The 13947-nt window shown below is 43.5% G+C and overlaps 1 protein-coding gene across 2 annotated transcripts; it reads right to left on the bottom strand.

The window, feature by feature from the left end:
• Nucleotides 1–4166: 4166 nt before the first annotated feature.
• On the bottom strand, nucleotides 4167–13012 carry LOC146984813 (YTH domain-containing family protein 1-like). 2 transcript variants are annotated; one of them, XM_085782257.1, is made up of 6 exons: nucleotides 12489–13012; nucleotides 11568–11592; nucleotides 9294–9373; nucleotides 7292–8941; nucleotides 7122–7166; nucleotides 4167–6857 (listed from the first exon to the last, which is right to left on the bottom strand). In XM_085782257.1, exons 1-6 carry the CDS (start codon nucleotides 12513–12515, stop codon nucleotides 6831–6833), a joined length of 1854 nt encoding a protein of 617 aa, XP_085638383.1. In that variant the 5' UTR covers nucleotides 12516–13012; the 3' UTR covers nucleotides 4167–6830. The 2 variants fall into 2 exon arrangements, with proteins under 2 accessions (XP_085638383.1, XP_085638382.1); XM_085782256.1 differs by having other exon boundaries at nucleotides 5585–6857; nucleotides 11568–11595.
• Nucleotides 13013–13947: the final 935 nt, after the last annotated feature.

Raw genomic sequence — 13947 nt, 5'->3', positions numbered from 1 at the left:
TCAAGGACATTTGGGGCTGATGAGGATTTGGTTTTAATGGGGGGTGGGGGGGTGGTGGTGGTGGTGGAGGAAGGCGGGGGGAGTTTGACTTGGGCCCCGGGCCATGACGTCATTGTGCGCCCATGTAATCCTCTTGCGCTGAAGCCCAATCAGCAGAGACTCGCAATTGTCTAGGATGGGAAGAGAGGGGCGCTCTAATCCGGGAGACAGTGGATCACACAGCCCGAAAGAGAGAGAGAAGAACGAGAGAGGGGGGCACGCATCCAGGGCTGGATTGTGCCTGAAATGGGTCAGATTAAAAAGACACGAACCGAAAGGGACCGACTGACTCTTGGTAGAGAGAGGACCTTTATGAAGACGAAGAAGCCATTTTTTCCCCCTCCACCTCAGACACGTGAAATCCAGCAGCAGCAGCAGCAGCAGCAGCTTTAGGGATGTGCAGCTAGAGTGATGTGTGGCGCAAAGCAGAACGACCTGCTGTTTTATACCCAGTAGAGAAAAAAAAAGTCCAGTAGAAAACTAGTCATCTGTAGTTGTGTCAGCTGCATGAGAGGAGAGAGGAGGCATCGCGCGTTTTGTCCGAGGGCGTTGATCGTGGACAAGTCGGGGAGCTGCATCCAAGCCAAGTTAAATGGAACATACAGTACTCATCGCAGTGGGATGTAAGCCTTCAAACAAATAGCCGTGTGATGTGCTGCCTTCGTTGCTTTCCATCTGTTTTCCACTCTTTGTCTTTGTGTTTTTTGTTTTTTTTTTGGGGGGGGGGGGGGGGGGGGGGGGGTCAGGCTGTATGTTGTAATTTTTTGAACAGAAGGACAAAGCCAGAGCCTGTGTAGCTTCAGCTGTCATTCTGTGTGTACGAGGTCTAACCTGCCGGGAGATGCGTAAAGACGCACATCCACTGAATCTGAGGATAGAGGAGTGTTTGCAAATGCTATGCTAATAACAAGGTTTTTTCAGATGCAAGCTTTGCTTATTATTATGGGCTGTGTGCTGATGGGGGGCGAGGGGGGGGTGGGGGGGTTTAAAGCCGAGCTGTGGCGCAGTGATATCAATATTTCTTTACGTGGAATCCAAAGAGGCGCAGAAGAATGTGGCCGCGCGCATTATTGCTGGTGTAGGCTATAAATCGGCTTTAGATTTGAGTGTCTGTGTGCGCGCCTGTATGCGCGTGGTTGTGTTGCAAAATCGGCTTTAGGGTTGTGTGTGTGTGTGTGTGTGTGTGTGTGTGTGTGTGTGTGTGTGTGTGTGTGTGTGTGTGTGTGTGTGTGTGTGTGTGTGCCCGAGCGCGCGCGCACGGAAACGGGAACTGTAGCTACTTAAATCGCAGTCATGCAGTCTCTCGCATCCTCCTCCTTGGCGGCAGATGCTGCAGGTTTGAGCTGCTGGAGGTGAGACGGGGTGAGAGAGGCGGCCGGCTCGGCTTCACTCTGCCCCCGCCAGCAAGGGTGAGAGGAAGGCGACTTCTGGAAGGAAGGAAGGAAGGAAGGGTTGTCACTCTGCGTGTTCACAGCGGACCTTGATTTAATGTCCATACAATTAAGGCACGCGGTGAATGCCAAGAGAGGAATCTACACAGCATCACGCTTTCACGTTTCTTTTCTCTATGTGTTCTCTCCATCCCTTCACCCTCCACCAGGCCGCAGGCTTCAGCTCGCTGCTTTGACCCCTTCTACCGGTACAGAACCAGAACCAGAACCAGGGGGCCTGGCTGCCAAACCACAGCAGCACCAGGGTCTCGAGCTGCTGCTGTAGCCTGCTGTCACTCAACTGCGCGTGCATGTGCGCCGGCTCGAGCGCAAGCGTGTGAATGCGTGCCTGCGTGTGTGTTGCTTGGACTGGGTGTGCGCAATGCGTACTTTAATGGGCTGTTACAGCATTAAATGAGGTTGCTGTCAGTTATTAACTTCGATAACACGTCTGGAGTGAAAACCGTCGGTTTGCAGCGGCGGAGTTTGTGCGGCAGTTTAATAATAATAATAAAAAAACACAACACGCAGAAAAAGACGCAGGTTTACGAAAACATTTGGACCTTCGCCAAGTGAGGTCAACCGGCCTAGCTCTGGCTCTGATAAAAACACAATGAGGGGACATCGAGGTGTCGTTGCTGCATCTTAACTTTATTTTTCATTTGGGATTAAAGGTTCAGCTCATTTTCAAGTGCGCATTTTGTATCTCTTCGCCAGGCGTTAAGGTCAGCAGCCTTCATCTCAAAGCAGGACGGTTGACCTAAATACAAAATGCCAAAATAGTGACTAATTCCATTTTAAACGTTGTCTAAACCTATAGGCTACCATGGCTTTAACCATGAGCGGATGCTGCTGACGCACCGGCCCCAGCCTGCAGCCTGCAGCCTCACAATTAAACAACCAAACCGCGTGAGTGAGTCTGCTGTCATGGACAAATCCACCGCTCAGTGCACATTCACTCCAAATCCATATCTGTAGGAGGAGATGCCGCAGACTCTGCTGTCGATTACACTCCTTTTTTTTTTAAACTAAATGTTCTAAAAGGCCATCACCGAGGCTCTGTAAGCTTCAGCTCAGGTTGAAATTGTTGTGTGATGTGTTAAGTTTAATAATTAAATCTATAGGCCTGTAGATCCGGTCCACCACACCTTCAGTTTGGGACTGAAAGCCTGAGAGCTGAGGCCCACAGCAGAGGCTGAGCAGCTCTGAGGGAATACAAACTGACGACGGCTGCAGAGTTTAGTCAGATGGAGTCAACATATAGAAATATGAGATTCAGCGCCACCTACCGGCGACCTTCTCACACTGCACCACCGAAGCAGTAGCCCACTAAAGGCCATAGGAACTAAAACAGCCACTATACAGACCAGCTACACCCTATAATAGTTTCAAATTATTCATTGTTCATTAGGTTTTAGCCACACTGGATATATTCTTGCAGCTGATTTAAATTTAAATAAGAGGAATGGGGTGTTTTATGACAAGGCGTTGAACACTTATGTTTGAATAAACATGACTTGACTACAATGAAACAATCTAAATAACCTTAACCACACAAGGAAAATGTTGCTAAAGCTTCTTTCTCTCACATACTACGACCTAGATCACAGGTTCAATGCTGGTACCTTTCATGTAAGTAGAAATATCCAGGTTCTTGGACGCTTATGTTACTATATTTAGACAAAATTGTTCTTTAATGGAAATAACCACAGAGTGTGTAAAGTAGAGAGCTTGAATGTGATGTTGTTTGTGGATGTCTCATATGGATGCTTTGCAATGACATGATAAATAAAGCCTGAGCTGAACTGATTTTCCTGCTTGTTCTTGTGATTATTTTATGAGTAATTTTACATTGTAGGTTTTTCACTACCAATATTTACATAAATGCATCATCTGCTCTTGACTATTTAAAAAAAAAAAGTTTGTTCAAAGTTTTTCTTTCCATGATATTACCACAATCTAGTGGGGTACATTTGTTAATAGAGCCGCCCCGCTGAGCAGAGGATTATTGCGCAGCATAAAATGTTATTATACTGTATCTAACCCATCACATACATCCAAAACATGATTAAATCTCAATCTGTATTTCATGTAAAATAACTTGCATTATTTTTACTCAAGATAACATTCTTTACTTGGTTATGTGACTCGATCATCCCACCAGCCGTTCCTCCAGATCAGGGAATCAGCACCACGGAGAGCTCCTGTCAAGGAAAGACAAGAAAACCTTTTGACAACTGTGGAACAAATGCATTTTATTGTAACCTTTACATGTCATTTCAGACTGATGAACTGTTGGATTATCAAACATAGGAGTTGTACATAAGGATTTCAACACCAAGGCTTCTGTTTTTAATTTTGTTTTTTTACGGTTAGCTGCTAAGATGTGGAAATTTGTATGAAATTCAAGTACCATCAACTTTCACTGCAGGCTGCAGCACTCCCATTGCTGCGCTCAGATTCTTCTGTGGACCATTTGAGACTGTGGAAACGGAGGCCTGCTTTAAAGGAAAGGATTTACAGATAGATGTAGCAGCATGATGAAATAAGACAACACAAACAATTCCAGTCCCGGAAAACCTTTCAGTGACATTTAAGTGCCGAGTCTGCCCTACAGAGCTTCTCCTCTTTGGATAAGGTCACTATAGGTGGCTGTTTATTTACTGGAGAATTCACGAGATCAAGACAGAAGTAATTTGAATGGACAGTTTATTAAGGCTTGATTTCTTCTAGAAAGAAAAACCAAGATAGCTCTTTTGAACATGTTATTATGCCCACTACAACTGTGGTCTATAAGATAATCAATGTTTATTTAATATTTCATGTCATTAATCCTTTTTGTAGTGTTGATACATATACTTTGATGGCTAGCCTGACATCCGTCTATTGCAGCAAACATCTTCTGACAGTTGTCATTAACGTGCATGTTAAGCCCTGTACTACAATCACAACCAGCTCATGCTTCCTGAGGCAAAGACGGCTGTGGCTGCGACATCGGTGGCATCCTTTAGCTTCTCACCTCCCCCTGACTCTGTCGCTGGATGGAGAGAGCAGTGTCGGTGAAGGCGAAGGCAAACATGTGAAGGGCGTTCACCGTATTGCTTGGATCAACCTAGCTAACGATTAGTGCAGGTAAAAAAAAAAAAAAAAGAGAGAGATAGAGATAGAGGAGAGATGGAGAAGAAAGGATCCTGTTAGAGGTCTGGTCTCTAGATTTCAAGGGGGGGATACACTGGCCCGGTTTAGAAACAGAAAATAAAAGAAAGAAAATATACAATGCAGCTTCACACATCTCGAAATACAGTTGTGAAGCGTACGGTTCAGACTCACACTCAAGTGACCCCCAACAAAGTGCAGTACTTCTGCCATCTCAACATTATAAAGGGGATAAAGTCCTGACAGAATCAAGATAGATCATACAGCACATACACAGTCTAACATACTCTGAAAAGACCAAACGGCTTCATGAGTCCAGGCCACATCACCTAAAAAAAAAAAAAAAAAAAGTCAATACCAACTGAAATACTTCAAACTGAAATTTGCGTAATGGGATCTGAATATTTGATTTGGTTACCATGAAGCTACATCAACCTTAAACTGGTACACAAATAAACCAAAACAAAAAATTAGTCATATCAAGATTATGAAAGAGACAGCCATGTCTATTAGCAGCATTCCTCTCTGCAACACGGTAACCTCGCAATCCACAAAATACAGAAGTCACTATCTGAAACTAACCAAGAGAGAAACCTGCTGATCTCAACCCCTCATTGACAAATAAACCGCATTCTGGCTCCGAATGCCCTGAAACGACTCACACCACAACAGGGGGACACTGTCTTTTAAAGGACTCAACAACATCACCACTCTCACCTCACAGAGAAGCTGCAGGATGGATAATAATTTCAACATTTCCAGCAGACTCAACTATTATGCAGCTTGCCATGCATGGCACACACATCTATTAGTGACTTTGTTCTTTTAATAACCAATCATATTTTTTCCCATGAACATACCTGAAAGTACTTTACTGTATCATAGTCAATGGATTCAGTCTAGAACAAACTTTTTTTTTTTTTTTTGCAACAACAACCAAAAAACACACAGAAACCACATTTCATTCTTATTTTTTTTCTTACTCGATAGTAAATCAGTTACATTAATTTTTAGGTTATACATTTTTAGGCTTTCTCCATGAATATATAGGCTCCTACGTTAAAGCTTAGCATTACGACCAACATGATAGACTTAGCAAAACCAAATTCAAGGAAAAAAACAAAAACAGAGGATTAAGACAGAATGATGGTGAATGGACAAATATGTGAACCCTCCCCCCATACTGTGGAACAAAAATGCACAAGCAACAATTCATTCTGAATTGATTATAAAACAATTTAAAATGGTGGATGCGACAGTTCTCTCAGACTGGGTTGCACACACAAGCAGAATCTCCTGATGAACAATACAAAAGACCCCTTCAAGACAAAACATCAAAAGAAAGCAAAGCAGAGGGGTGTGAAGGATGTTAATAGTACAATTTTTGATTTTAATGGTGAGAGTTCTGGTTGTGGAGGACACATCCGTTATTTCTTTCCCAGAGGCCTTTGCAATTCCTCCTCTGAAATATCTCGAGTCCCGTGTGACTTCACACTATCCCTGATTTCTCCAGCAGTGTCACTGTTTGAGCAGTTCTTTTGAGAAGTCACCAATAATTAGAAAAAAAAAAACGTTAAGGCTCCAGAAAACAGATTTCTGAAATGAAAATTGTCAGTAGTAAGCCAAAAAATAGAGATTTTGTTGTTTTGAATGAAAAATAGATAAACCATTGAAGTTTTATTATCGCACAGTTCCAAGTCCAACATTGCCTTTGGGATCCTCCAACCCTGTTGGCACAGTTAAAACTCTGAAGCATGGCAATGTTGCCCCCAAATGGACAAATAGGGGCAGGACACATCCGTTCCTGATTGTACTGAAATATAAAGTGGCAGATTTTTTTCTCCATGGTGCAGTCAAACCCTGATTCAATTGGAAAGAGGAGGTGGGTGCAGGAGAGAGAAAACCAGTCTGGTGAGAGAAGAGTACAAGATGGAACGGGAAGAAAAATACTTAAAAAAAAGAAAAAAAAGAACCTGAACTAAAGAGTGTGGTGGTGGCTAGGTAATACATTAAATCAGCTTGTTATCCCTGCACAAGAAGTGGGTGGTATATGGGGCAAAAAAAGCACAAGTCTCGACAATGGCAGAGATTCACCAGGATTAAATAGAAAAAAAAATGAAGGGCTTGGTTGCATTTTTATATTCTTCTGTCTCTTAAATCAAAAGTCCTAGTGTAACTGTTGATCAAGCCAAGGATAAATGTCCTCTATTGTTTATTCCTGTTTTGGCGCTCCTGTTTGAAAAACAGAACAAAAAAAAATATCATCAGACATACAAACATTACATAACAGCACACTAAACTAAAGGACATTTTCATCAACAGAGGTCTGCATTTATCTATTTTAAGCAGTGATCAAACATTAGATTATCTAAAATCGTCATCCTCGCAGTGTTAACAACATAATCAAGAGCAAGTGACTTTCAGAGGAAAATCTTTAATACTCCTGAGGGGTTTTATGACACTGACAAGAAAATATAACAGTTCTCAGTTCTTTACCTGATCCAATCGAGAGCGGTTTTGTATCTGAGGAGGTTCAAAAGTCTGTCAAAAGGAGCAAGTCAGAAAAAACAGACAACACATTAGTTTTTTTTAGAAATGAGGCAAAAATCATCAGTCAAATGAGAGACAGTCTAGAAAATCTAGAATTGAACACAATAATTACCCACCTTGCGGACCTCCTCCTCCTCTTCCTGCCTTTTCTCGTAATGGGAGAAGTCATCAAAGATGGAGGTGGTGTGTTTGTAGGTGGCGATGATCTTGAGCACCTGCTTGGCCTTCTCCAGAGGAACCTCCTGGGTATCGCGGGAGTTGGTCACTGGCTTGTTGTCGTTGTTCTCCAGGCGGATGTGGCGCAGTTGGCTATTAGGCACGTCCTTAACAAACAACCAGTCCACGTCAAATTTGCCCTTCCACTTGTCCTGCGCCCAAACACCAGCGCTGGTGCCATAGTCCACTGGCGAACGCATCTCTGCCACGCCGCAGAAATGACCGCTGCCGTTGACACTGAACAGCAGGTACACGGGACCTTTAGCATTCATGGCCCGGAAAGCCGAGTCCAGGCGCTTATTGCCGTGCTCCGTGCTGCACCAGATCGAGTACTTGATGGATCGGTGGATATCGTCCTCGGAGTAGCTCTTAATGATGAAAACACGACCGTTCTTCAGGTTCCATTCAAAGTCCTTGGGGTTGTAGCTGTGGGAGGCACGCAGCTTCTCCAGCACGGGGTGGGACTCTCCACCGGGTCCCTGGCTGGCGGACATTTGGGGGCCGGCGTTACCACCGCCGACCATACCCATCACACCGCTGCCGTCTTGGCCAAGGCCGCCCTGCCCGTAGCCTTGGTTGCGGTTGCGTGGGGCGACCCAACGGTTCTGGGGCTGCGGGGGTTGGCTGTGGTTTTGGTAGGGCTGGGGCGGGGGCTGATGGTGCTGGTGGTGGGGGGGCTGGGGCTGTAAGGCCATAGGTTGCATCTGGGGCTGCACCAAAGACTGGGGAGGAGGGGGCTGCATCGGTCCTTGCTGCATGGGGGCTTGAGGTGGCATGGCATGAGGCAGGCCAAGAGGCTGCTGCTGCTGCAGTGGAGCTGTGGCTACTTTAGGCACCGGGCCCTTATCCCAGGTCCCAATGTTCATGTTGTGTTTGATGGGTGGCGGGGGCAGAGCTCCCCCTGGATTGGGCATCCCTGGCTTTACCTTAGCTTTCAGCTGCTGCAGTTTGGCGGGCTTGCTGGCGATGGCCGCCCAGGAGGTGGGTTTGGGAGGGGGCATGCCGATAGGCGTGGCTCCGTTTCCTTGGGCCGCCACCGCCGGACCACCGATCACGGATCCCACAGCTTTGACACCTGAGCCCTGGCCAGTGACGTCCCCTCCGATCTTCAACCCGACCATACCCTGCTCCAGGCTGTTCATACCCGGAGCTTTGTTGAGGGTGTCACTGTGAAAGCCCGTCTGACCGTCAGGCACCAGGGTGCCCCCCAGGGAGCTGGGAGGGTAGCTGTAGCTGCCACCATAGGCTGAACTTTGAGTCTGCTGGCCCTGGGAGCCACTGGTGCCCCAAGCAGAGAAGGCAGGATTCTCAGGGAAAAAGTTAAACCTGTGGGGGTAGATGCTGCTTCCCAGGCCCCCTGGCTGGCCAAACACTGATTCATGCATGAAGTGATGGTCTCCATTACTCAAGGGTCCGTAAGGGGTGAGGTATGGAATAGGGGGGTCCCCACCTGTGGACCATGGAGCCTCACTAAGTGGGTACGGAAATCCAATGGAGGGGGCGTAGTAGCTGGACAGGTAGGGGTCGGTGATGGACTGGTAGCTGTTGTTCTAGATAAATCAAAATCAACAGAGCCATTACAGAACATTAGCAATGCCAAGAGTGGGCAATAATTCACCTTCATATAATCAGACCTTAATTCTACTGGCATACTTCACTCTAAACATAACAGGAGTTTTGCTTTATGTAATGATTAACAGCCACAACAACACTTCTCTGGGATTAAGACATTGGTGTAATTGTTTTGTGGGCAACTGTGTACACATTGGCTTTGCCAGAAAATATCCTTACATATAATGTGATAATGATTTGAACGATTCTGAGTTGAGATCTTGTCTTGTCTGTACTCTTAATATATGTTAATCATTTGGAAATACTAAGAAGATGGAGAACGAGTTTTACCTGAGTTGATTGACCAGTGAGGTATGGCTCAAAGTCATTGTCATGGACAGTCTCCTTCTGATGTAGTGAACCATTTTGCACTGCAACAAAACAAATTCACATTATTGAAGAGAAGGAAAGATTGCATCAGCAATTTTAGTTATCAAGTTATACCGTGTTACCCATGCAGTTCATGCTATATTTAAAGATAACATTTGATTACCTAATGCCATTAAATTAAAAATATTTTTTTAAATCACATTAATCCATGCTGAGATTCATTTCTTTGGTTGCATCATCAAAATAGTGGTATATAAAGAAATATTGATCTATCAAACTATATAAATCAATTCACAATTCCAGTACTTAATCTGTCTGTCCCTATTACAAGTGCTTTTACCGGTGAGCCATGAGACAGCCCCATGGCCCAGGACACAGCCCCATCCCGGGGGTGAATCAGTCTGTGGCCTGCTGCCAACCAGACCTGCAGGTACAAAGTAAGTCAAGACCTGCCTGTCACTCCACCCTCTCCAGTAACTGCAGTAAATCAAAGATGACTTGAACATCATAAAAAGAGAGAATTACAAAAGCAATAACATCATTGTCGCCAGTCGAATGGTAATAATAGGGAACTGACAACATTAAATTATAATACTGTACAAGCGGGGTTAGTGGTGGGTTTGAGAAAACGGTGACATTAGAGCAACCACCTACAAATCCCAGCTGCGGATGCCTTGGCTGTGAACTACTCAGTCAGTACCTGTAGGCTTGAAAAGTTTGCAGCCGGCTTGCTCACACAGAAAGGAGGCTGTGCTCTGCTAGAAATCACTACAATCTAGAGCTAAAATTGACTAGTCAATCCGTCACTTAGTTGGGCAACAGAAAATTAGTCAGCAACTATTTTTTTAAGCTGTTAATCATGAGCCATTTATTAAGTTCAAATGCCATAAGACTGCTTGTTATGGTTCATCCAGTGTAATGCTTTGCAAATTGAAAAATCTTTTAGACTTCTATACTCTTCAATGGACAAAACAAGAAAAGACATTAGATTTGAGCACATCAGCTTGCAGTTGAAGAAACATAATGAGCATTTTCTTGCCAATATCTGGAGCGAGCAACTAATTGATTAATAATTGACATGTTGATCAATAAAATAAAAAAATCATTAGCTGGAGCCCTACACAGTTTCAAGATTTATTGTGAGGACTAAAGCATAACAATGTTAAATGAAGCTTTTAAAACCTCTCAAAACAGTGTAGAAATATTACTTTTAGGAATTATCACTGACCACTTGACTAATGAAGAAAAAGGAGGTGAACTATCTAATGCGTGCAAAACAAAAACCACCCTGTACCAGTGTGCAGGCTGAGGATTAAAACCGAACCAGTATAATTTTTCAAATTTGAGAAAACAATTGTATCATTGAATGTGGATGGAAAGTAGCATGCTTGATTATACTGCAAGTGTGGTTTGATGAATTTCTACGAGACTCCAAGCTAACCACATCCCCCGTTCTCTGTGAACGTGTATTTATAGATGTTTTAAGGCCATAATTCAAGTATGCGGGTGCCATCTATGCTATAGTCAAAGGACATTTTTCAATGGAATATAACTAAAGTACAGATTTAAGTGCCAATCCATTGGAGACTGCACCACCACCACCACCACCATGCAGAATTAACCCTGCTTAATCAAAGCAATATACTTATAACCTATCAATGTCTCTCAATGTATCTATTCACAAAGAAATAGAGAATTACACACAATCCCCACAAACCGCAGTATTGAAAATGTCACCAAATATTTCCCCACAGTGTCTAAAGGTTTATGAAATTCATCTGCCCCTTTAATAACATGGTGTACTGTACATTCAACTTCAATATGTCTCTGCACACATTTATATACCACCAGTGGAACAGCTCAGTATTGTTTATCCTCTGTATTCATACTTTGTTATACCTTCAGTATAATCATGATGCACTCAATTAAAAATATTGGAAGTAAAAGATAGTTCCTTTATGGCTTGCTTGCTATTCTGTGATAGCAAAAAGTTAATTCAGCCACATATTATGCCAAGATTTTGCAGTTCATGACTACAAACTAAGTGTCAAGACTCAATATATTACACAACAAGATACAGAATATTGTGTTGTCTGACATTAATGTGTGTCTGGGCACAGCATCAGTCCACCAGAGGCTTGTGCATTTAGTCGGAAAAAAAAAAAGGTAGGCCCAGACTAGATCATATCCAAACAACATCATCTTGAGTCAATCTTCTGTGATGCCGCAACTCACCTTTAGATGCTTGTCCCTTTGATCTCTGCTTCCAGGTTTGGACCATGAAAAGAGAGAAAGAAAGAAAAAAAAGAGCGACATGGTTACTTTCAGTCGGTCTGAGATTTCACACATAGGTTGAGACTGACTACATACAGTCTTGTGTCTGTTTATTGAACAGAAACTCAAAGACTACTTCCTGAAGACAGACACAAATGCACAACATTTACCCAACACCACCACCACACTAACTTACACCACAGTAAAAGCTGCATATACTAACAGTAAGCTACAGGTGTTACCGTCGTTTATTCGGTGTGTTATATAACTATATATAAAAGGTGTACAACTTATGGTTAGCTTATCAACCAGCTAAAGCTAACTTTGCTAACTAAACGTCGCCCCCCTTTAAAATGGCGTTAATGCAGCTTGTGATATAGTTAAAAACACAACAAGCTGCGAACATATGGACCAGTCTAGACATCACACAGACACCACACTTTATTAAAAAAGTTGTGATTGATTCGCAGAGTTAGTTAGTTAGTTAGTTAGATAGCTGGAGCCTCTGTGAATCTGGTAACATTAGCTTTAGGTTTCACGTCTTCACCCACAGGAGGGTGAGGAGTTGTCTGCTACGTCGAACATATAGTTTCACAAACACACACAAAAAAGGCATCTGACAATAATTAGCAGTCTAACACGTTGGTTTCTTTTTTTCGTTATTAGGTATCTATTTAAAAAAAAAAAACATTCAACCGTTTCACAGTGTATTTCTAACTCGCCATCTAGCTGCATGCACCGGCCAAGGCTAGTGGCTAACAGCTAGTTAGCACTTCCGAGGAATAGCCGTAGCCCGGTAGCATCGTTAGCGTTAGCATGTAGCTAAGCTCTCTCTGTCTTTCTCTTTTTCAAGGCGATATTACACACCGTCCTTCTTCCTACCTGAGGGTCAATGCTTGTGGCAGACATAATTCATTAAGCAAATCCCTGGATTTTCACAGAGCCTGGGCTTGTGACTGGATTTTTTTTTTTTTTTTTCCAAAAGCCCCCTTGATGGTTTCTCACAGCTCAGTTAACAGTTTAGCTATGTGGCTAACTGTGCCGCCGCTTAGCGTGTGGTGGCTATAGCTCAGCTCAGCTGTATATTATTTTCCGCTGTGGGCACGTATCCCAACTTCCACAGTTCAAGTCTTGTCGCCTCCTCGGATACTGTGTCTCTCCGAAAAGCAAAGCAAAGCCGCCCGGGTCCCGGTAGGTACAAGGTTTTTTTTTTCTTTCAAGTTCAAATGTTTCGTGTCGCCGACTGCACCTTTCGTGTTATCTCGGTTATATTTCTATCCTCGCTCGCCTTTTTTTACTTAGTATTTTTTTTTTATTCCACAGAGAGAGAGAGAGAGCGAGAGAAAGAAAGAGAGCCCTCCTCAGTTACGTTAAAGCTCTGTAGCTACACTTCCCCAATGGCTGCTGCTCCATCCGGGCTTTGAGCTGCTGCCGCTGCAGTTCACGTCGTTCCCCGCGGGGGGGTGGGGGTGGATGGGGTGGAGGTGGGGGCTAAAGTTTGAAGCATCCTTTCCATTAAAACCTAAAACAGACAACTGACTGTAGCTGGAGATGTCTGCGAATCAGATAATACATTGAAATACATGCACTCGGATCATAAGCACTGATAAGAGGAAGAAGTGAAGTTACTGTATAGCCTTTAGTCTTTAAGGGGTTTTGGGTTTCACTGGCATTTGGTGCTAATATGTTCTGCAGTGTCTGTGGTAGGAAGAACAGCGCCCAGGGGGCTATCACCAGACTTGACTGTGGTTTGGTGTCTGATGGCCTGGGCCCCTCAGATCTGATACAGTTCAGTTCAGCACAGTGCTCATGTGAGAAGTTACTGAATTGCAAAATTAAAAAAAAGAAAAGAAGAAAAAAAGACATTTGGTACAATAACTCCAGAGTAAAGTTGGATTTTGCAAAACATCTTTGCTCAAATCTCTCATGGCCAGGGCCGGCCCCTGGCATAAACACTCTATGCGGTTGTTTAGGGCCACAGCCGTTAGGTGGGGGGCCACATGATCAGAAAGGTACCGGGGTTCATCAAGTCATTTAAAAACATCCTGAGGTCTGCACGTACGCTATGAGCTTTATATGTAATTTTAAGTCAATATTCATTCTTTTATCTCACATTTGAGACATTTGGTGAAAATAGAACGGCAGAATGACAACATTTGTGCTCAAAAAGCAATCTTACAAAATGTCATTTTAGACTTGTTTTCTTTTATCTATTACTGTATTCATATCCTATTTCAAGCACCAGAACAGTTCATTCTCATGACTGAAGGAGTGTTTTCACAAGGTATTTGAAATTTTTCAAAAAGCAGACCTCAAATTTCCAGCATTTGGCCTAAATTAT

The sequence above is a fragment of the Trachurus japonicus genome, chromosome 7 (genome assembly GCF_045865225.1).
Source record: "Trachurus japonicus isolate A0001 chromosome 7, Traja_1.0".
Classification (NCBI taxonomy): domain Eukaryota; kingdom Metazoa; phylum Chordata; class Actinopteri; order Carangiformes; family Carangidae; genus Trachurus; species Trachurus japonicus.
Note: the sequence above shows the minus strand (reverse complement) of the source record. Positions and strands in the feature narration are given on the sequence as shown.